The sequence below is a fragment of the Tauraco erythrolophus genome, chromosome 5 (genome assembly GCF_009769465.1).
Source record: "Tauraco erythrolophus isolate bTauEry1 chromosome 5, bTauEry1.pri, whole genome shotgun sequence".
NCBI classification, from domain to species: Eukaryota; Metazoa; Chordata; class Aves; order Musophagiformes; family Musophagidae; genus Tauraco; species Tauraco erythrolophus.
The window spans coordinates 84379924-84403664 of record NC_141469.1 but is presented as its reverse complement, the minus strand read 5'-3'; the positions used below and the strand labels follow the sequence as shown (position 1 = coordinate 84403664).

Sequence of the window (23741 nt, the reverse complement as noted above, 5' to 3'; positions counted from 1 at the left end):
GATTCAAGGCATTAAGTTTAGAGCTGAGTAGAAGAGACTTTTTTTTTTTTTTTCTTTGCTAACCTAATAGCTCTCAGCAGATAAAAGGTGCGTCTGGGACTTAGCCAGTACTATTTAAAGTGGATTAATTCTGTTTGTCCCACTTCTTTCTTGCTTGCATGGCTGGTCCCAACTTCCATGAAGACTAAACGAAAGAAACTTGTAGCATAAATTGAATTACATTGCGTTCATTTGTGTTCTTGTTGTGCCTGTGACAAGAAAAACTCTAACTTCCATTTATACAGAAAGGGCCAAATTAATGAGGATTTTCGAGTTCCTTGTTGGGTCACTTAATTGGCTGTATGACAAAGAGCTCTGCAGTGCGTGTCAAACAACTTTCAGAGTCCTCTAATGATTCGCGCGTTGCTCTGCTCCGGATGCTGTTCCGCGCGGCCCGTCTGCCGAGGTATCCTTGGTCAAGTGGCTGGAATAAATTGGCTAGCAGAGTGCATGCCATGTCCTAGATTAACTGTAGCTACGGGAAGTACTTCTAGCAGCTCTTTCATCAGATCGAGATGTTTGCCCATCAGCAGCCAAGTGCCCCAAACTTTCATTTGGTGTAATTAAAAAGACATTTGAAAGAAGTGCGACTCACTGCAGGGGGCTGCAGTTTGGTAGCCCTTTGTTAGAAACTCTCTGAACTTAATATCCTTCACAGCTTGAGAAACCTGCGCTTGGTTTGTGTCAGCAAGAAACCAGAGAAGAAACAAGTCCCCACCCGGCGTGTTCCTGCCGCGGTGAGCCCGTTGTTAGGGGAGAGGAGGATCAAAGTGGCAGCCTCGGGTTTGCCGTCGGACTCCAAAATTCTTCCCATAAATATTAAAAAGGGAGATGACCTACGCCTATGGTGGTGTGCCCACACGTAACATAGCAAAACTTAGAGAAAAATCAAGCGTTTTCTGGGTTGCTATGTGCTTCAGGCTGAGTCAGTCCTGGAATCTGGTGGCACTGGTCAAAAGCCTCGGTATAAATTGCCGTAGAGGTCAGCGGGAGATTTGCCTTTGATTTGGACCATTGAAGGAAAAGATGAGTCCCATGGACTCCCTAGGAGTTCCCTTGAAGGCTATGGATATTCTGTCAAAGAGGCATTTCTTGTTTGCAAGCCATTTTCCTTTCTTGCTGCTGCTCTGCTCGCTTCCCCAGTGTAATTGCTCTCGTGGTTACTGGTACAGTTTCAAATCCCGAACAGTAGGGCAGCAGATATGGATGATTCATAAATGCAGCTCTCAGCTTATTCTGCAGGGAAGATCTCATTAGATGAAATAGATCGTATGTTATTTCCTTCTTTCCAATCAATTCCTTTTATTTCAGTCCTACAGGTCCCTTCTGACCTTCAAATATTCTTCCTCATATACTAAGCAAAGCAAAACCATAACCTGTAATTTGTAACCTCCTTCTGTTTCTCAGATCTCCTGGTTTTTTGTGTTCTCCCATTAGGAGATTATTGGTAGTTCAAGGCCAAGATTGCAAACCTTGCCTGCCTAGTGCAAGACCGTTAATTCCGTAGTTAAGCATTTTGTAGATGGCCTAATTTTAATAAAGGTCAGCACCTTTCTTCTCACTGGTGAGTTTCAGCGCCGCTGAAATTCAAGCCCTTTCTGAGTCAGTACAATTCCTGTAGCCACGGCGTAGACATTTGGTGTAGAGTTGAAAAGAGAAGGCTGCATGCTCTTTCCTGAGAGTCTTTCCTCTCAATCTATGGAGCAATTTTAGAAATTTCTTTGCAAGGTTGGGGGAAGGTGTCTGTTGCTCACCAGCCTGGGCTGCGGCACCAGGGACGCTGTTGCATCTTCCACAGCCAGGAGGAAATGGCCTGCCTCTTGTAGGCAGGATAGGTACCTTGAGTTGAGTAGTTAATTAGTAGTTCATTATCTCAACTCAGTCCAGCTGGATAAGAATGATTGGTGCCATAGGTGTCTTCTTGCCTTTGCCACGAGTAGTAGGTTTTGGCTCAGTTCACCAAAACTGCTGCCATCAGTTGCCAGTCACCACGCTGGTACTAGATGTAGGCTGGTGCTTCTGGCTTAATTTTGAAGGCAGAAGCGGAGATTAGCAGTAGATATGTTGATGATTTATTTATTTTTAAGCACTCGTCGTGGTTCAGCTATTTTCAATTTATGTATGTGTTTGACCATTTTATTGATTGTGGTTGTTTTCTGATGACCTTATAGCTTTGTAAAAAGCCTTAGACAGTGGTTGGGCTTCCCTGTAAGAATTTGTCTCCGGCATGCTTACATATGCTTTGACCAGAGGCAAATTTTAATTTTGAATTAAAAGAATAAACAACAAAGCCAAAAAACATCCAAGGGTAAAGAGCCTTGTCAGACAGATTTGAAGACACTTCTCAGCTAAGAAGTAGAATTTAATGCCATCATTTAGCCAAAATGACATTTTCCTTGCTTAGGAAGCTGAAGAAATGACGTGTGCATCTGTTTTTGACCTGAAGTCCCACAGAGCAGATGACTCTTCCAGTTTGATCGATGTCCACTCTGTAGTGGGATCTGAGTGCTGTTCATTTGCCACTCTAAAAAGACACGTCATTGCCTGAGCTGGTCCCTTTCAATGCAAGAACTTTGCCAGAAGCAGCTCCTCACATGCCCAGATCCGTGCTTTCATGCTGGTACTCTTTTCCAAAGGGCCTATTCTGGCTGCACCAGGTACATTCAGAGTTAATGGGAGTTTCTCTTGTACCGGTGCTTTTTCTGGCCAGAGGCAAGAATCAGGAAACTTAGAGGAGAACTTGCCATCAATGGCATTGATTGTGCCTTTAACTCAATTAGTCTGGGGGCTTGCAAATATTGATAGCTTAAGAAAAGGTTTTGTTTTAGCACTGAGTGTTTCGTATGAATACAGAGCAGAACCAGCTGTTCCTGAGCAAGGAAGCAGGTCGGAAAAAGGAAAAAAGACAGTAATTTTGTGGTCATTGAACCATATCCACGTTTCAGTACATCTGCTCTCTGATGGGTTCTCAGGACCAGAAGCTCAGACTGTAGGCACAGCCCGAGGCTGTGTCTGTGTGATTGCACCTACAGACTTAGGGCTGCTGTTCTCAGAAAGGATGAGCAAACCTTTTTTGGTGAGGCTGTGCCTGTGCCTTTGGTACAGGGGGAAGCTGTACAAGCACTGCTTGTTTCATGCACCAGCCGTGATTTTAGTGTAATACAAAGCACAGCCTTGTTGCTGTAGCTGCTTCTCTCCTAAGTTTCGAAAGTGCATTGCATGAAATATTCCTGTGAGATCAAGGAAAACAAGTGTTAGCAGTATAAGACGGCTTGAAAAGCTGTAAAATGCAGATATTTTTATTAGAGATATCATTGCAAAAAGTGGGGCTTTAACACCCTGTGCCACTGTCCTCATTCTCCCAAACCTGCTATAGGACCTTGATTAGGTCCTATATATAAAATAATGTATACGGTGTGTTCAGTCTCCTCTTAAGGAGGTGCTCCTTTGTAAGGAAGGACAAACTGGGTATTTGAAAATTACTTGGCAGAAAGATTCAACGAATATTGCCTGCAGGGCCTGCTGGTGTTCATTTGCCATGAAGCAGTGTTTCCTCCAGTCCTAAGTTTATTGGTGTTTTTGTTCTGCCACCAGCTGCTCAGCGAGAGGCCAAAATGAACAGTGAAAGTTTGGAGACGTCCTAACTTTAGGAGAGCTGCTGGTTTTCTAAGGTTAAGGTTGCTGTATTTAAGCATCATGGCACAATGCAGTCTCGTCCCAAATTCAGCAATGAGATGAGTCCATCTAACATCTCACAGTCATTTCCAGTGTTGATTCCCAATGAAAGACAGATTTTACATGACAGAACCTGCTTTTGTCAAAAAGCAGTGCCTTGGATGTTGGTACAGTGAGAGATAAATAAAAGGATGTGGTATCACTGGATATATACCCCCCTCCTACGTTTAAACTGTGCAGCACATACCCAGATATTCTCACCAGACATTTCCAGAGGAGAAGATAAAAATAAATGAACAAGCAACATTCAGTGTTAGGGAATGAAGCAGCCATCACAAAGGAAATCAATGGGATACGTGCCATTGGCCTCTTAGTAATGCATAATTACTGTAAGACTCCTAATTAGTTGCCTTTTGACAATACATCTTTTAATACCAATTTGTAAGTGTCTGAGAAAGAAGGTTTACATTTGATGCTGTTTTGTAACCTCAGGACAAAAATCAAGAAACCATGAGCATATGTCCTTATTTGGGAAAAAAAATCTCCCTCTGCAATTTATTAGCATTTACTTACGTTGAATGTACACTCTGTGGTGCTGTATAACCACCTAATGAAAGAGATCACCATCATGGGATTTGTCCTCTATGCTTGGCATGTTCTTGCTCTTCTCTCTGTCCAATTGTAGCTGCTGCTGGAGACATGGAAGGTCCACAGAGTCTAATATTCTCTGCCTCAGGATGGTTGCTCTTCACAGGCTTGTATTTAGGGGGTTTGGCTTAGGGCATGAGTCGGCACCCTGACATCACAGGCAGAATGAAGGTCCACCTACATATCTCTGGATAGAAAGGCGGATGGAAAGTCTTCCTGCTTGGCTCCTGTCATGGTTTAGGCCCAGCTAGCTGCTGAGCACCACGCAGCTGCTTGCTCACTTTCCCCCCTCCAAATGGGATGAGGAGGAAAAAATATAAGGGAAGGCTCATAGGTCGAGACAAGATCAGGGAGGGATCACTGACCAATTATGGTTGCAGGCAAGAGAGACTCGACTTGGAGAAAAAAAATCAGTTTTGCTTGTTACTGATCAAATCAGAGTAGGAAAATGAGAAATAAAACCAGATCTTAAAATACCTTTCCCCCACCCCTCCCCTCTTCCCAGGCTCAACTCTGCTCCCGATTTCTCTACCTCCTCCCCTCCAGTGGCACAGAGAATGGAGGTTGCAGTCAGTTCATCACACATTGTTTCTGCCACCCCTTCCTTCTCAGAGGGAAGACTCCTCACAGCTCCAGCATGGAGTCTTTCCCATGAGAAACAGTTCTCCATGAGCTTCTCTGATGTGAGTCCTTCCCATGGGCTGCGGCTCTTCATGGACTATTCCAGCGTGGGTCCCTGCTAGGAGGGGCCGTCCTTCCGGAACGCACTGCTCCAGTGCAGGCTTCCCACAGAGTCACAGCCTTCTATGGGCACAGCCACCTGCTCTGGCATGGGGTCCTCCACAGGCTGCAAGTGGATCTCTGCTTCACCCTTCATCTCCACGGGCTGTGAGAGGACAGCCTGCCATCACACCACGGGCTGCAGGGGAATCCCAGCTCCAGCACACCTCCTCCCACTCCATCTTCAGGCACAAATACAGACTGGGCGGAGAATGGATAGAGAGCAGCCCTGAGGAGAAGGACTTGGGAGTACTGGTGGACGAGAAGCTCAATATGAGCCGGCAATGTGCTCTTGCGGCCCAGAAGGCCAACCGCGTCCTGGGCTGCATCAAGAGGAGCGTGGCCAGCAGGTCGAGGGAGGTGATTCTCCCCCTCTACTCTGCCCTCGTGAGACCTCACCTGGAGTACTGTGTCCAGTTCTGGAGTCCCCAACATAAGAAGGACATGGACCAGTTGGAGAGGGTCCAGAGGAGGGCCACGAAGATGATAAGAGGGCTGGAGCACCTTTCCTATGAGGACAGGCTGAAAGAGTTGGGGCTGTTCAGCCTGGAGAAGAGGAGGCTCCGAGGTGACCTTATAGCGGTCTTCCAGTACCTCAAGGGGACCTACAAGAAAGATGGGGAGAGGCTGTTCAGGAGGGCCTGTTGTGATAGGACAAGGGGTAATGGTTTTAAAATAGAGGGAGGTAGATTCAGGTTGGATATTAGGAAAAAATTTTTTACCACAAGAGTTGTAGAACACTGGAACAGGTTGCCCAGAGAGGTGGTGGATGCTCCATCCCTGGAGACGTTCAAGGCCAGGTTGGACGAGGCCCTGAGCAACCTGATCTAGTTGGAGATATCCCTGCTCCTTGCAGGGGGGTTGGACTAGATGACCTTTGAAGGTCCCTTCCAGCCCTAACCATTCTATGATTCACTGACCTGGTGTCTGCAGAGCTGTTTCTCTTACATCCCGCTCCTCTCTTCCCACCGCTGCGCTGACCCGACTGGCCCCACTAACGCTGGCAGCCCCGGCTGCAGGCAGCTGCCCATGCCTCCCCCCTCTCTCCCACTGCAGGTTCCCCCCCAGTTCTGTGGGTTTTTTTCCTTTCTTAAATATGCTGTCACAGAAGCACTGTGATACTGATTAGCTCAGCCTTGGCTAATCAATCGGAAGCAGGTCCAATTTGGAGCCAAGGAAGCTTCTGGCAGCTTCTCACAGGAGCCACCCCTGTAGCTCCTCTCCTGCTACCAAAACTCCACCACACAAGCTCAGTACAGCTCCTTTCTGCTGTGCCCTTCTTCCCTCATTTGATCTTAGGCTACATCAAGCAAGCTATGCCTTGTGAAAGCTTTTCCTTGGTGTCGTTTGAGTTACTTCTGTCCCTCTCCCTCTGTATAAGTGTGCTTGTGCTCTCTATTCATTAAGCCCCAGCAACATGGCATTGGTTTGGTGCCATGCTGTGGGTGATGTTGAGGTATGTTTGGGCTCCAAGCCCCACATTTTTGTTTTGCATGAAGCTCATAAGGTTGCTTTGGAAATTGTTCACCCAGTTGAGCTGCATTTGGAAGAGGGATCAGGCAGGGGAAGAGAAGAAAACCACAGCAGAGGAAATCTTTTAGCTTGGGAAGCAAGGACAGGGCCTTCAGTGAGGCAGGCATGCAGCACCTTTTAATAGGTATTGGGTTCTTCAGGGATAGGATTAATCTCATGTGTCTTTGGGCACCTAAATGAGGATAATACTTACTGTATGGGCACCTAAATGGAGATAATACTTGCTGTAGGTCCTTCTACTTTCAGTAGGAGGAGAAACTGGAGAGCGTCTAGGCTCCTGAGTTGGCTGCATGTTAAACCCTTGAAGTGGGGTGAGATGAAACTAGGTCAGAATTTTCCTAGCTCCCTCCGAAGGTCCCCACCTTTCTCAGGATCATCAGGGATCTCAGGTAAAACCTATCACACCATCAGCTCCCAAGCAAACCTATCTCATGCCTTCTTCATTTCAAAAGCCCTCCATCAGGGCTAACTGTCCTTCCCGTGGTCGCTGAGAGGCTTTTCTGGGAGCTTGGCATTGCTACTTCCTTTATGCTGGAACTTCATCAGACCACACAGTTGTTGGAGCAGCTGCCAAGCCCACCTAAACCATGATGACTCAGCTTAAATGCAAAGACACAGCCTAAACCTTGTCTGCTGTGCCTGCCTTCCCACAGTTCCCGCTCCCCTGCCCAACTTTTCCCAGTTGGCATCTGTCTCAAGAGACACTGTTGCTTTAACAGCTGTTTTGTTTCATTTAAACACCTACCTCAGCTCCTGTCCAAAATGCAAACATTTCATTAGCACCTCATCTCCTTGGCTTCAGCCTGCAGCACTCAGCCATAATGAAGTGCTACACTCAGAAATATAATGTGGGGAACTCTTGATTAATGCACTGAGACAGGTGAGGGGAGTGACCCTCTGGGAAAAGCTACGGACTAAATTCATCTCAGATGTAATGCCAATGAAGACAGTCTACCAGCTCTGTTCAGATGTGTGCTAAGGACTTGACCCAAAGTCCTTGGAAATGACTCTGGAGCTTTAGCATCAGACCCCAGACTCAAAGTGATGTGAAGTGGCTGGTTTCAGATTGGTCACTTCACGAGGATGGTGAAGTGACTAATCACTTAGGATGGTGACCTGGTCTTCTCTCTTGAACTCTGCAGGCACACATGCACACACATTTAAAAAGTAAAAGAAAAAAAAAAAAGTAAAATGCATTAGATGATAGAATAATTTTTCCAAAGAAAAATCTTTGCAGCAGATGTTTCACTGTAACACAAATATTTCAGCATCTGTTTCATGTTTTGACAAACAGGCATTACCTTTCCCTCCAGAGCCAGGAGCTGGATCTGCTGCAAAGACTCTTTCTACCATTCAGATATTGATAAAAGTATCCAGGATGTTGTTTTAGCAGAGATTTAAAACCACCGTTAATAGCTGACCTAAATGGAAGTAAGGCAAATTGTAGTCTGCGTGATAACATTGAAAGGGGAGAAAAATCCTCATTTTTTGCCTTTTGTGCATAAAAGATCTTTGCGAGAAAACACCGTGTTGTGTAGAACTTGCACAGCAAAATAGTCAAGCATTTTGGTCACTGGAAAAGAATACTATCTCCTTTCTGCCTGTAAAGAGATAAGCTACCAAAGTAAACAGAATTTTATTAAGAACTAGAGAGATCAGGCTTCTAAATTTAAAAAAAAAAAAAAAAAAAACCAAACCCACACTTAAATGCTATGGATTTTTAGTATTTCTTCTTGACTATTAACCAGTTTTTTATGTGCACATATTAAATAAGTTAAGATGATTTTTAGACTATTTAGGAAAATCAGTTTAATAATCAGTTTAAGAAACTGATTTATAGTTAATAAATTCCACCTAACAGCAAATAAGAAAGGGATTCCGGTCCTAGACTGTAAAAGCTTAACAGCAAAAAGATTTTATGGTTGCACTGGAGGACAAGACCTTCAGCTGTTTTGGTTTGCCTCAGTGGTTGAAGCATGGGTTACTCCTTACGGTGGGAAACCAAGCTGGACGGCTCAGGAGAAGTGTTGTCTGTTAATCAAGGGACCAGGGCAGTAGCTGCCAGGGAGTGGATGATCTGTTTAAGGTACAGGAGAGGTTTGGCACAAAAAGAAATAAGTTAATTGATCATGAATAAATGTAGGTTGGAGAGTAGGAGCTTCGTACTGGCAGAGGAGCCCGATTCTGGCTCAGTTTTCCAACAGGAACCATGGTAGAAGCCTTCCAACCTCAAGGACATTTAGGATAAAGATGCACATGGCAGTGTCTCAGTGAAATGTCTTTGTTGGGCTTGAAAGCACCAACAGTGACATGTCCAGCTGTCTTTGCTGCTCCTTGAACCTCGCTGTGATTGATTTTTTTTTTTTAAACGTCACCTGGATATAGCAATAAAATCAAATTCTGATTTGATATGATCCTGTTCTCCCACTGCACGTTTGTATCTGACCATGAGTGGGGAAGTGAGTCAGGATGCCCCCGCGCTCTCTCTGCCACGTGTTGCTGTTGTAACGCTCCTCCTGAGGGCTCTGCTGGAGAATGGGCCATGCCATGTCTTCTTTTCACAAGACATGTTGTACAAGTGGGTTTAGAAATACTATCAGGAGTAAATAGTGAAGCATTTCCATGAAAGTGAGCCCATGAGGCATCTTTTGGGCTTGCAACATGCTGAAATCCCAGGGGACTGTCCTTGCTTTGCAGAACAGGTGTGGGTTTGATGCCTATGCATCCAGCATGCAGTAAATTGTTCAAAACGACGACTTCATCTCAAAGGGAAGATTGTTTCTGCTTCAACGTTAGCTGGCAGTGGAGGTGTTTCTTTGTGAGGCAGGCCTGCCTGGTGGCCAGACACTAACCAGCAGTATGATCAAAAGTATGATCAAAGCACCTTTTTATTTTTCTTTCCTTTTCCTCTACACAATCAGTTCTACCAGCTGGTACAGCTTGATGTCATTACAAAACGTTAGCTGGAAGGTAGTTGAGTCAGCTCTGGTTGGTAACGAAGCAGGGGTTTTAGGTTGAGCAGAACCTTCAGGTTGGGTCGGCTCTACTGCTGTAATTTTGCCATCATGACGCCAGCGCTGTTTCGTGTGATCCTGGATGCGCATCCAGTTTAACCTGTGGGAGGTTCTCCATGGGAGAGCTCTGTGTGTGCAGCAGCCCAGGGCAGAAGGTGCACTGCAGGAGGGACTGAGATTGTTGCCGCGGGGCTGAGTCCTTCCTGAATAGAGTAATTTGAAATGTAGTGTCTGAACTAACTCTCTACAGGCACCTGCTGCTTCTCTGGATCAAATGGCGTAGCTCGACTGTCTCTGTGTCTTCATGAGGGAAGTACCAACAGTACCTAAAGGGGGCCTGCAGGAAAGCTGGAGAGGGGCTTTTTCCAAGGGCGTGTAGTGATAGGACAAGGGGCAATGGATTTAAACTGAAAGAGGGGAGATTTAGATTGGAGATAAGGAAGAAATTTTTCACTCTGAGGGTGGTGAGGCAGTGGCACAGGGTGCCCAGAGAAGTTATGGATGCCCCATCCCTGGAAGTGTTCAAGGCCAGGCTGGATGAGGCTTTGGGCAACCTGGTGTAGTGGAGGGTTTCCCTGCCCATGGCAGGGGGGTTGAAACTAGATGATCTTTGAGGTCCCTTCCAACCCAAACCATTCTGTGATTCTGTGATTCTATGACTGCCTGCCAGAGGTTCTTTGGTGGGAAACACCGTAAGGAGTGCAGGCCTTGCAGATACTAAATGCCTTCTTCGGGTGCCCTAGCCCTACTCTCCAGTTCTGGTGCTGCAGGTAGCAGCAACCTGCTTCACAGACGGGTTTTGAAATCTGTGTTCCTGCATGCTTCCTTAATGATTTCCTCATTATCCCTCAGCACCCCCCAAGTCCCTAATCCCTACTTACTCCAAGCCTAGAGCTGCTGATCATGGAGACAGAAAAATGCTATTCCCCATCTGTGTTTAGAACAAAAGCAACATTTCCTCTCTTTCCCATCTGACGGGCTAAATGATCCCTAGCTCCATTGGAGTCTGCCCCAGTGGGTGGGGGAACGAGATGCTGTCACTTCTCTGTAAACTGCTGTGTATGGAGGATGGGACTGAGCGTCTGTCAGAGGTCTCGATGGTGCTTTGGGATCGCTAGAGCCCTTTCTTACTCCATCCCTCTCCCTTGCAGGCCATGGTGGAGACGGTGAACAACCTCCTGCAACCGCAGGCTCTGAACGCGTGGAGGGACCTGAACGCAAGCGAACAGCAGCGTGCAGCCACCAAGTTACTGGACACCGTGGAGGACAGTGCCTTTGTACTGGCTGATAACCTGCTGAAGACAGACATCGTCCGGGAAAACACCGACAACATCCGTAAGGGACAGATCCAATAAATACAAAGAACAGCAGGAGAACGAGTAAAGGCTGGGAAGCCTGGAGTCGGTCTTGGCCCCTAGATTAAGTAGAGAGCAATTTGTTGGATATGTCTTGGCCCTTTGTCTGAAAGTCTTAAAAGTCTTTCCAAAAAAGAGACTAAAGGAATAAGGCATCTCTCTACCCTTGGAATCCTGCGGAAAATGAGCACCTAACCTGCCTTTCTTACTCCTGGCTTTGAGGGCAAAATCAGCAGTAGAGCACCGAGAGCACCACTTCACGGGAAGGGTGTTCATCCTGATGCAATTGTGTTTCATTTCATACAATTTTCTGTCTTTATTTGGCTGATTGTTGGTTTTAATTCAAAAACAAGCGTGATGGAAAGCACCAGCACTCCCACTGTGCATACGTAAAATGAGAACAACTCTTCCTTCTGTTTCTGTGCACACAGATCCCAAGCACTGATAACATTTACAGAAAGTACCAATCGCCGGTGGCAGAGAGCTACCGTTCTCAGATTTTCATTTTAACCATTGTCCTTAATATCCTGAGGTTCTTGTTTACAAGAACTGGTTGTCTTTTGTCTTCCACTGAGAGTAGAATTTATTTGCCTTTTTTTTTTTTTTTTTTTTTTATTTAATTTAAAACTTCTTCAGGGCAAAGATTCAAAAAGAAATAGGAGCCCAAACAGAGTTTAGCGTGAAATATTGTAAGTTGATTCCTCTGCTCTCCGATGGTGTGCAACACTTATTTTGTAGCTCTGAAGTATCTTGTCGAAGGTTATTTCGGTAGAGATTTTTCTTATTGTTGGTCTCTTTTGCAAACAGAGCTGGAAGTTGCAAGACTAAGCACAGATGGGAATATGGAAGATCTGAAGTTTCCCCAGAACATGGGCCATGGGAGTGCCATTCAGCTGTCAGCAAATACCTTGAAACAAAATGGTCGAAACGGTAGGTCCAGCACCTCCAGCCACGCTGGCCTCATGAATCAGTCATGCTTTAGGCATTGTTTAAGCAGTTTTAAGTATGCTATTAATCACTGTGTTAATATTTAAATTAACAATAGCATCAGTTGCTCATGCCCTTGACTGCAAGCGAAGTCGGCTGAGTGGGAACGTATTATATTGCTTAGTGATTCACAGCCTTCCAAAATATTGCATGCTGGTAAAAATGCATCAGCTCCTTAAATGATGTGACTGTTGGGGCACAGCACCGAGTCCGGAGAAGTGCTTTTAACTGCTGTTGTCTGCAGTAGGAGGCTTTGGATGGGATAAGAGGCTTGTTTGAGTAAACTGCTTCACAGTGGGGCACTATACAAATATCTGAAAAGGGAGAGGGAACAAACAATAGGAGCAAGTATTAATAATGTGCCAACACGGCAGAAAAGGTTGATTAACTGTTATGAGTCTAAATCTTCAGTGCCTTGCTCTCTGAAACTTATGAACCTCCTGATGTAGCATAAATTAAAGATGATGTTCTATGTGAATAGTCCTCATGCTGCCAAGCCATTTATTTCCAGACCAGGAATTTGAGCAGACGTTTGTTGATCTCTACAGCCACACTATAGGCCATCTTCAAATTCCCAAGCTTTCTACTAATGGGCCTAACGTGCTCCTATTTCTGAGTTCCTTTAAAGTTTAACCTGTGTGCAGAGGAAAAGCACTCCAGTATGGGCTTTGATCACTGCAGGGCAAAACAAGGAGCGATAGGGCAGTATTGCAGCCAGCCCAGATGTGTTAAAACTGCCAAAAATTTCTGACAACTGTTGACAGAAAAGTTCAGTCTGGTGGTTGAGAAAGAAAGTTTTGCCATGGGCTTCCTTGCTGGGGTTTGGTACCTCTGCATGTAGGATTTGAAGAGAAGCAAGAAGCATTTCTTTTAAAGACACTGTAAAATCCAAAATGTGTAGCAAAACTCCATTGGGGCAGGAGTTTCACTCTGCTTTAGAGATTTGTAGAGAAAGAGAAGTGGTGTTGGCAGCAAGGGAGGGGAAGTCAGTATTTCTAGGAAAGATATCACTGGAGTTCTGGTCAAAGCAGGAGAGCCCCATCAATTTGCACTGGCTTGGCACCCGCTCGGAGGTCACTAAAGAGCTAGGAATAAAATTATTGTGAAAGGATTTAGGTTGTGAGGGACCTTTGGAGTCATCAGTCCTTCGCCTTCCTCAGAAGCTGGGGTGGTTCCTATAGAAACAAAAAAATACCTCCCCACAACTAATACATATGATGGCAAGCTACTCACATTGAATTCTTATTTATAGCCTGCAAAATAATGTGCAAAACAGAAGGCAAACTGGATGATTTCGGTTAAAAACAGTTGGCTTCTAGCCTGGGTTTTCTGCAGGTTCCCTAACGGTGATTTTGGGGAGAAGAGGAGATATCTGATTGGCAAATCAAGAAAAGAAATACAGTTTTTAATGAAATCGCTGCCGTTTTGTTTCACCCTTCATGTGAGATTGGAATTGTGTTGGGAAGTTTTGGATTCCTTCTCTGACGTTTGTCCCCACACTTTTCTGAGGTGGTCTTGATGTATTAATCAGCTAAATTATAGTTTTGTGCTATATCTGTGCGACAGGCCAGGATGAAACATGTTTCCCAAGTACAGTCTGGAGAATAAAGTGTTATGTCAGGTGGGAAATGGGCCACCTGGCCTCTTTTCTCTCGAGCCAGTTACACCCACTGATGCCAAAAATAAGCCCACCTTCTCTGTCTGTCTTCTGCCAATCGGTTTGTTTATAAAAGTTTGTTTTGGGAGAGGCAGCTCTGCCCTTCTTATCCACGGACCACTTGTTGCACCTCATGATGCCCATTGAGATTGGTAGGAGAAGGTGAGTTTTCATAAGCCACGTCTTGGTCCTTTCCCATTTTCTCAGAGAAGTTTTAAAGTTGGTTCAGAGAAAAGATTTGTCATGTAAAAAAAAAAAAAAAAAAAAAATCAGTGTGCTGGCCTGGATATCTATCATCTTCCTGCTCTTGTAGGTGAAATCAGAGTGGCTTTTGTGCTGTACAACAACCTGGGCACCTATCTCTCCACGGAGAACGCCAGCATGAAGTTGGGAACAGAAGCAATGTCAACTAATCACTCTGTCATTGTCAACTCCCCTGTCATCACGGCAGCAATAAACAAAGAGTTCAGCAACAAGGTTTACCTAGCTGATCCTGTGGTGTTTACTGTCAAGCACATCAAGGTGAGCGAGTTCGAAAAGTGCTTCTTTTTTTTTTTCCAATTTCTAAACCAAAGTGATGCAAAAGTTGGCCCCCAACCGTCCTTGATTAGATTTTGAATTATCCATTTTTTTCCTTTGCACTTTGTGTTATTTATGGAGAACGTCTCTTTTACATTGCGTTAATGAAAGTAAAGAAAGAGTCTCCTTTGAGCTGATGCCCATTGCTCAGTTGCTGACACACGTCATTCTGTAATTAAAAACTACCAATATATTAGAATAGACCATAATATTATTTTATCATGGTGGCAGGGGATATTAGAGGAAAGTGGAATTACAGTGAAAGAGGACAGCTAGTCCTCCTGTTACCAAGCACAGTCATTGCAGAAGTTGATTGCTTAAAGCAATTAATTTCTCTGCTCTGCAATGCAAATGAAGCAATCTGGTTTTGAAGAGCTGGATTTAGTCTATGGCTGAAATTAATCAAGAACAAAGAACTAAGTTTGCATGAGCAAAGAGAGCAGCAACAATCTAACTTTCTGTGGTATCGTAGAAACCACTGCTGATTGTTTATCCAAAATTAAAGGGTGAGAGTTACAAAGTGCCTCTGGGGGAAAAAAAAAAGTGCATTTAGAAATCTCTGAAACCCTGTCATTTTTATTGCATTTGTTCATTTCTTCCCTGCAGCAGTCAGAAGAAAATTTCAATCCAAACTGTTCGTTCTGGAGCTACACAAAACGTACCATGACAGGGTATTGGTCCACCCAGGGGTGTCGCCTCCTGACAACTAACAAGACCCACACCACGTGCTCCTGCAACCACCTAACCAACTTCGCCGTCCTGATGGCACACGTGGAAGTTAAGGTAGGTGTTGCAGATTGACACGCTGCCAATGCACTGGGCAGGAAAAGTGGCCACTGTGACATCATTTTGTTGCTGCAAATGGAGCTCAGCAGGGAAATTGCTGTGTGACAGTAACTCTAATGGTAGAAACCATCTGGTGTAAATCTTCCTTCTACTATGTGGTGAATCAGGAGATCGTCACACCAATGCAAAGCCTGTCTTGAGCTTCTGGCATGGGCAGCTCTAAGCTGAGGATGATGAGTGAGCAGAGTTGGCTGTTGCCACGTCCTTTGCTTACTGATGCAGAACATCTCCTTGGCTGAGTCGTTGCTCATGGGATCCTCACTGTGCCACCAGGGAGTAGCGAGCACCCTAGGTGGTGGGCCAGAAACATGCAGAGCCTGCCTTGTAGGGTGCAAGTTGTGTGTCCTGCTTGCAGCAGCTGCAGATACACTGCGCACATGTTTGTGTGACGTGCATGTGTAGAGCCAAAAGTATTTTTCGGCTTCCAACTAGGGCAAAAAGATACGTTCTCTGCGTCTCACTGTGTGACTGTGAGCTACACATAAAAGGGAAGCTCTTTATGCCATCCTGCGTAGACTGGACATCTGCCTGAGGTCAGTACATGGTCAGCTCGTTCCCTTGCCTGCGTTTAGGTCCATGGTGTAATTCTGGCTTCCCACATGACTATCGCCACTGGAGCTAAAGAAATTTCTCCTGAAAGTAGATGTTCCTCATGCTAGCGGTGGCTTGGAGACTGAAGTGCACATTTGGGATTTTATTCAAGAAAGGGAGAATGGTTGAGATGGTCCTGCATTTCCTGAGTTATCTTGGCTGTCTTTGATTGGGAAGAGTCTCAGCTGCTATAGAAAGAGGAGGAGAAGACCCTGATGCCCAAAGCGTTTTAGCCTAGTGATTTTCTGTGTTGCAGTGTCTTCATTTCGTGTGCCTGGCACTGCAGCAGAATCCATGGCTCTGAGCTAAATACAGATCTGACATCTTCCATGCAAGCAGAACATCTCAGAGCCACTTCCATGGCTTCATAACCACGAAAGCTATTATGGTTTTAAAAGTCCTTTTCTCAAATAGTCTTCCAGTGTCACTCCTTTGTATATTTTTGTTTCATTTGATAATCTCAAAAGGAATGTGAAGAGCTGCAATAAAAATATAGGTTAAAGCCCTGTCATACATGACCAAAGCTCTGCAAAAAAAAAAAGAAATGGGAGCCTGGCAGCACATTTGCCACAAGAGCTGGGTCCACCTGAGAGAGGCAGGATAAATCGGCTGCAGGATGACGTATCCGTTGTATTCTACAGGATACACTACCGGTCCAGGAGACATGCCTTGAAATGGTGGTGGCATTATCCTAGGAGATGTCTGAGGAAATGGCCTATTCAGAGCACACATTTACAGGATAATGGCATTCTGCAGTCTGAGTCTGGTTTTGCCGGTTTCCTACAACTGCTTGAATTTTCAAAAGAAAGGTGTGTTTGGATTGTTATCACCTGCCTGGAGTTAAGGGATGTGCCTGAGTCAATGAAGTCAGAGGTTGCACCTGGGAAATGCAGATAGCTTTCCACTCCACTGTTGTAGATGAGGGCGAGCCCTACTGCATGGTGCAGACACAGGTTAGTGCTGAACAAGCCTCTTCCCGAGCTGCAAGTAGGTCAGCCTTGTCTGCACGGCGTTTCATAGAATCATAGAATCATAGAGTGGTTTGGGTTGGAAGGGACCTCAAAGATCATCCAGTTCCAACCCCCCTGCCATGGGCAGCGACACCCTCCACTACACCAGGTTGCCCAAAGCCTCATCCAACCTGGCCTTGAACACTTCCAGGGATGGGGCATCTACAACTTCTCTGGGCAACCTGTGCCAGTGCCTCACCACCCTCAGAGTGAAAAATTTCTTCCTTAGATCTGATCAAAATCTTCCCTTTTTCAGTTTAAAGCCATTGCCCTGTGTCCTGTCACTACACGCCCTTGTAAAAAGCCCCTCTCCAGCTTTCCTGTAGCCCCTTTAGGTACTGGAAGGCTGCTATAAGATCACCCCAGAGCCTTCTCTTCTCCAGGCTGAACAGCCCCAACTCTCTCAGCCTGTCTCCATAGCAGAGGTGCTCCAGCCTTCGGATCATCTTGGTGGCCCTCCTCTTGGTTTCACCCAAACCTCATTAGACTAGTAGCACAGTAGCACTGGTGTTATCTCATCTTGCAGAAAGAGAATGGGAGACCCTTGCTTTCCCATGCTCAGCCAGCAGGTTGGAAAGAGCTACACCTGGCAGCTTCTCAAGTGCCAAGCCAGTGTGCTATTAGCTGGGGGGTGTTTCTGGGTGTTAATGAGTGCCCTCAAGACTTTCAGGTCATGTTTTATCATCTGGCTGCAGCCAAAGTGTCATTGCTGTAAGAGCCAAATTGGCTCCACTTTGTTGACTCTGATGCAACCGGACAGCTTCCTGGCATGTCCGCGTTAGCGATCCTCCTGGTCTGAGGGCGAAGGCAGGTGCGTACCCTGCAAACATCTGCAATTCTTCCCTCCAGCTGCTCATCTCCTTGCTCTTCCTGGCAGCACCATCCCACTCCAGTCGTGCTGGTGGAGCCGGCCATGTGGCTCTTGGCAGATCCGGGAGGTGGCTTGTATGACATTCCTTCTGCTGTTGCAATGAGTTGATTTTCAAATCTTGGCAGCAGGATGCCTGCTGGTTGGAAAAGGCGGAGGTTTAAAAATAAATGGGGATTGTTGTCATTCCTCGACTCGCACTCATCTCTTGTAGGCATGCTTTGGAGCCGTTTTGTTGTCTTGTGTCTTGTACAAAAAGGGATTCCTTGCCTCAAAGACCTTGTAGTTTTCTTGGAGGTGGAACGATCCTCGGGGAAAGGATGTGGCATGCTTGTGCAGGACCTCTTACAGCAGTGTTCTGGCCAGTGACTAGGATCCCTAAAGAGGACTGTCATACACACAATAATTAATAATATTCTGGGAGTTTTGCGACAGAAACAGTTTTCTTTTATAGTTGAGATTTGTAGTGTACTGACTTCACTTTGTTGGACTTTAGAATCCATAGGGAGCATCTTGTGATGTAATGAGTATCCACAGCATCCCCACCTGATGAGACTGAACACTGGGCATTGTGGGGAGCGGACATCAGAGCATTGTTCCTTAATCAAAACCCAGCACCAATTTGACAAGTGTCACTTCTGGTCATGAATGATCTCCCTCCCTGGTAGCACAGCAAAAGAGCGTGTTTTCTGGAGAAGACCTCGGTGGCTGCTCTGCAAGTTACAGTCTGGGATTTAATTATTAGCAGAGCGTATGTGGCAAGGCGGAGCGGGAAGGTAGTGCTGCTGAGGAGATGACTGATGGCCGTCTGGCTCTCTAGCATGAAACAGCAATATGTCTTTGTCCAAAGGGGCAGAAAATGACATTGGCTGACCATGGCAGCAGGGATTTATTGGTGTACTTCAAGAGTAGAAGATGCTGGCATCAATTCCAGTCTTAATAGGACAGTACCCGATTAAAAGGAGGAGATTTTAATTTGAAGATGCTTTCTGCCTGATAAAATTAGTTCAGCCCAGAGTTTCTTATTCACCCATATATTTCAGTGGGGTAAATACCAGTGCCCAAGAGCATGCTGTGCACACGGGCAGGATGCATAGCTCCTGGGAAGAGCGGTGGACCGCACGCACCCACAGGTACCCCTCCAGTTTATGTCAGAGCGCCAGCTGGCATGGGAAGAGGACAGAGGACAGTAGTGACCTGTGAGCTGGACCTTGCTGATGCATCCTACTGGCCTACAGGAAAGGGCCTACAGGAAAGCTGGAGAGGGGCTTTTTACAAGGGTGTGTAGTGATAGGACAAGGGGCAATGGCTTTAAACTGAAAGAGTGGAGATTTAGATTGGATCTAAGGAAGAAATTTTTCACTCAGAGGGTGGTGAGGCACTGGCACAGGTTGCCCAGAGAAGTTGTAGATGCCCCATCCCTGGAAGTGTTCCAGGCCAGGTTGGATGAGGCTTTGGGCAACCTGCTGTAGTGGAGGGTGTCCCTGCCCATGGCAGGGGGGTTGGAACTAGATGATCTTTGAGGTCCCTTCCAACCCAACCCATTCTATGATTCTGTGATCCTCGTGGCAAGGGTTGACCTTACAGATCTGCACTGTTTGTTGCCCTTTTAGAGGATTTACCAGGAAAAATAAGAACCTTCCTTTGGAGGAAGACTTTAAGACTTGGAAATAAATCACTGTGTTCATCATCTAAGAAGTTCATTTGGCCTGTGTTGCAGGAAAATGATTACAGTTTCATAGATATTTTATTACATTTATGAGATACCCTTAACATAGATGAGATCAACGTTAAATATCTATCTATTATGTGAATTGATAAGATATTTGTTATGACTCTTAAATGCTATAAAACCAGGGTGGTTCCCATGCCACGGGACAAAGCCCATAGTTAAATAAGCCATTCTACCCATGTAATTGCTGCAGAATTATTCAAAATTTACAAGCTGTTTCTCATATAAGTTTGTGTTTTGCCTCACATTAATTATAGCAGATGCATCTTAAATGTACCATGGGAAAAATATGCAGCCGGAAAACACGTTCAGGGCTGGTGGGAAAATGCAATTAAAAAAAAAAACAAACCCACACAAAACAAAGCAAGCAAAGGTACCTCAGGGCAGATAAATGTTGCTTATCAGTATGTAGTGAATGCCAGAGGTTACTCTTCTTTAAAAAAATAAATAAATAAAGGAAACAAGAGAGAAAGGGGATGAAAAAAAGGTGGTTTAGCTGTTGCAATTAATCGGAAGCTTTCGGATGTTATTCTCTGCCACAAACCTTACACCATGCTAATTATTTGGGGAATGGAAGCATAGGCAAGCTAAGGAGGAAAAGGAATAAAAATATATGAAGTCTAAATGGAATGCAGTGGTCCATTGCCTAAAGCAATACAGCCATTTCGGATATAAAGAGCAAGCTGGAGTTATCGCAGTGCTGGCTTATCCATATATTAGCACTCGTGGGATTGAACAGCAGTGAATGAAAGTAGAAGTGTGTGCAGGATTGCAAAACCACTCTAACTGCAGAATTAAATTACTGAAACCACTATATGATGAATTTTGCAAGACAAGTCGTTTTGTACCATCAAAGGGGTTAATTCTCAAAAAAAAAATGTATTACACGTTGCAAAAAGTAACTTATTCTAATATGTTGTTAAATAACTGTTTTAATTAAGCAGAAAAGTTATTAAATGTGCCTGTCTTCAATGATGTTTTGAAATTCATAATATGGCAGTATTTGAGCTTGTGTTAGGAACAGAAATCTGTGACTTCAATGAACTCCCAAGAATAAGGAGTTGTAAACACCATGTTTGGTCAAATAGATGTATTAGGTCAAGTATTCCGTGCTTACGGGCCAATCCAGAGTTGTACCTGGCAGCAGTCCTTGAGCTTTTTGTCTACGTGGGCAGTAAGTCGCTCCAGGGAGTCCCTTGAATTCCCCACCCTCGGTTTGACACACATTGTTTTGGGTTGAGCCCTAGTTGCATCCTACAGTTTCCAGTTCTGCCGGATCAGACGTCTCGCTGGTCATTGTCTGTGAATTCCCTGAAGCATTGACCCAAATCTTCTCAGGTAGCCACTTTTGGATGTCCAAGTTGAAAGCATCTAGAGCCCACTCAGAGGATAGTGAGGCTCTGGCACAGGTTGCCCAGAGAAGTTGTAGATGCCCCATCCCTGGAAGTGTTCAAGGCCAGGTTGCATGAGGCTTTGGGCAACCTGGTGTAGTGGAGGGTGTCCCTGCCCATGGCAGGGGGCTTGGAACTAGATGATCTTTGAGGTCCCTTCCAACCCAAACTATTCCATGATTCTATGACTTCAGAAAGACATACTCTGAGCCCTTGAATTCGTAGTTTCTTAGCACAGCAATTATGTGTGTCAGAGATTTGAGCTCACAGCATCTTATTAGCCGTTGCTTTCTTTCCCCCCAGTCCAATGGGTGTGTATTTGCTTGGCATCGCCCTTCTTGACCCTCTGATCTGTGAGCCAGGGCTAGCTGCACGGTAAGAACCTGTGCTGCAGAGCATGGGGACAGCATCACCCCACAGGGTTTCCTGATCCTCTCTCCTAAAATGCACAATTCAAGTAGCTCCCGTTGGCAAGTGCTAAGCCTTGCCCTGTTTCCCGCTGTCTCCTTCCTTTCTGGCTGAGAGCAGAGTGAACAGGAGGACCAAAGTGATGGTAGTGGCCATTGTGTGGTGGAGCCATGTCCCAGCTGTCTCCTGGGTAAGTCCATCAGTGCAACAGCAGAAGCTGACGATGCTGTGACCAGACTTTTTCGGGGAACTCAAATTAACAAGCCAGCAGCTTGGCTGGGGAGATGTTTACGCCGAGTTTGGCACAGCCGCCGTAGCTCATTTCTCACGTTGGAGATGCCTTATGAGTAAGCAGAGCTGGGCCACTTTCCGAAATCCAGCCAGCGCAGGAGGGCAGGACGATGAATGCAATCATTGTCCCAAGCCTCTCCTTCTCTCCACAACTGAATCTCACCTCAGCTTCATCTCCGTTGCAGCGGTGCCGGTGAGTACGATGGCAGCGTTGGGCTTTTGCCACACGCCGTATCCACAGTGGCGTTTGTAACACATGACGAGGTGAGGTCTGTGCCCATTTCTCCCTGCACACCTGCCCCCCTATTGCTTTATTCTGGCCATGAGGGCTTCTGTGGCTTGCACTGGCTGCTGCTTCTGGCCATCACTGGAAGACTTTCATTTTGGGGAGAAGTTTGTGGGAAAGGGTTCTGCTAGGAAGCCTTCGTCTTGCTGAGGAAAGCAGAGGAGGAGGAAGCTGGTCTGTGTGGCTCGTGCAGAGTACGGAGGCAGCTTTGAGGACTAAGACAAGGAGAGGAAAGGTGGCTAAACCACCTTGCAGGAGTGCTTGGGGATCTGAGCCTTTTTAAAATGGCCGTAGTCAGAAAACATTGATGTTGCACAGGGGCTTCAGATGGGAATTAAACTCTTTTTATTCCTGGGTTAGACCTGATGGTGCCCATGACAGCATCATCTTTGCAGAGCGCAGAGGGAATATTTACCAGGTCTGTGGGTGCTGCATCTGCTGTGGAGCAGAGCTGCCTACCTCTTGGTGCATCCTTGAGTAGAGGGAGAAGGTGAGTGCTAAAGCAGTGGGATGCCCCCAGCATGTATCCCTCTTGGCCACAGAGGGGGGAACTCCCTCAAAACCTCTCACACCTACATAGCCATCTCAGACAATGCCATTAGCCAGCCCAGACGCGCTGCGGGAGCCCTTGGGGTATCCTCCCAGTCAATGTAGCCCAGCTGATGCTTCTGGCACATCAACAAAACCATTTGCTTCTTACTTAAGTAGTCCTTTGCTCTTAGCCACGAAGCGTTACAGCCAGGTCGTAGCAGTAATCCTCTCTCAACATCAGCAGTGGGGGAAAAAGGGCAGAGGGAGTCCACACAGCCCCAGATAGCTACAGATCTGAGAAGCAGCATCAGCAATGCACAGGAGTTCAAACCTGTCCCACTTGGGTCTCTGCCCAGCCCAGCACACTGCCATCTCCCACCGGGCACTGGGCGGTCATATCTGAGCGAGTCGATGACACTGTGTTTTTATTTACTGCTTGCTTATTCCCCCACCCCCAAACATATTACTTTTTCCATTCCTGGGCAGACAGATTAGGCGAAGGAATGTGTCCTTTGCTGCTAGCAGCTCAGTTTGGCTGCTGTCTTCTTCTACTGGTGTTTTTAATAATGGAGGAAATGGCTGTTCATCTCGGGGAGAGCCATTCTGTCATAAGCTGACATTCCTTGGGATTTGTTTTTATTAGCTCAGCTCTGGTGTACAGACGCTGCCAGAGCTGCTCATTGATTTTCCCAGCCTGGATAATATCTAGGCTGCCTGCTCACCCTGCTGTGGTTGCTATCAGGGCTCCCGGAACTCCTCCTGCACAGGTTTCCATCAGAGCTCTCCTGCCACTTTTGACCCCACTGGAGCAAAAGCAGGGCTTTATGCCAAAGCCAGGGAGATCAGCTTTCACCGGGCTTTCGGTCGGGCTCGTGCCTAAATCATAAATGCAAAACGTACTAAATCTAGAAACCCTTCCACTGAATTGGATTGGTTTATTTCTTTCAATTACTCAATAAGTCGTTCCTGTGCTGAAAATACTCTGTGTGTCATTTTACCTGCAAAGCTAGCGTAGCTTAGTGGTAACAAAACTCAGCGGCTTGCGTGCTGGGCCATGCAGCTCTGGTCTTGACAGCCATGGTCCATCTGGGCAAGCAGGTGTGCGACTGATGCAGTCAGGAAATTGTCCCTTGGACCAACAGCTGGTATCTCCCGTGGGCACTTCTGGTTGCCCGGGTCTCTGGGAAGATGATCGAGAAGCAAGGGTTGACTGTGATGGATACAATGGTGGTTCCAGGTGCATTTTGCGTGCCTTAGGGACCCCAGGGCTTGCAGGATGCTGGAAGGATGTCATTACCATGTACGTCCAAGCTATTTTATCCTCCATCAGGGAGTGCTTGAACAGTGCTGGACAGGGTAAAGAGAAGATTTGTTTGTCTCGCATGTCTCTGCAGTTGAGGGACCAGGCTTGGAGACTGCAACCCAGGTACAAAATCTTGGTGTGCTATTTATCATACTTAACCCCGGAACACCATCTACCAACTGTGTAAACCAGGTACGTTGCTCCCTTATTTGTCACA

At 46.0% G+C, this 23741-nt stretch overlaps 1 protein-coding gene across 17 annotated transcripts in view; it reads left to right on the top strand.

Moving 5' to 3' along the window:
- ADGRL3 (adhesion G protein-coupled receptor L3) overlaps positions 1 to 23741 on the top strand; it is a 337188-nt gene that overhangs the window by 205427 nt on the left and 108020 nt on the right. For all 17 annotated transcript variants that reach the window (XM_086612141.1, XM_086612143.1, XM_086612148.1 and 14 more), the window contains 4 exons: positions 10841 to 11024; positions 11852 to 11974; positions 14002 to 14210; positions 14874 to 15050. In XM_086612141.1, the coding sequence (XP_086468267.1) occupies positions 10841 to 11024; positions 11852 to 11974; positions 14002 to 14210; positions 14874 to 15050 (693 nt within the window). The remainder of the gene's footprint in view (positions 1 to 10840; positions 11025 to 11851; positions 11975 to 14001; positions 14211 to 14873; positions 15051 to 23741) is intronic.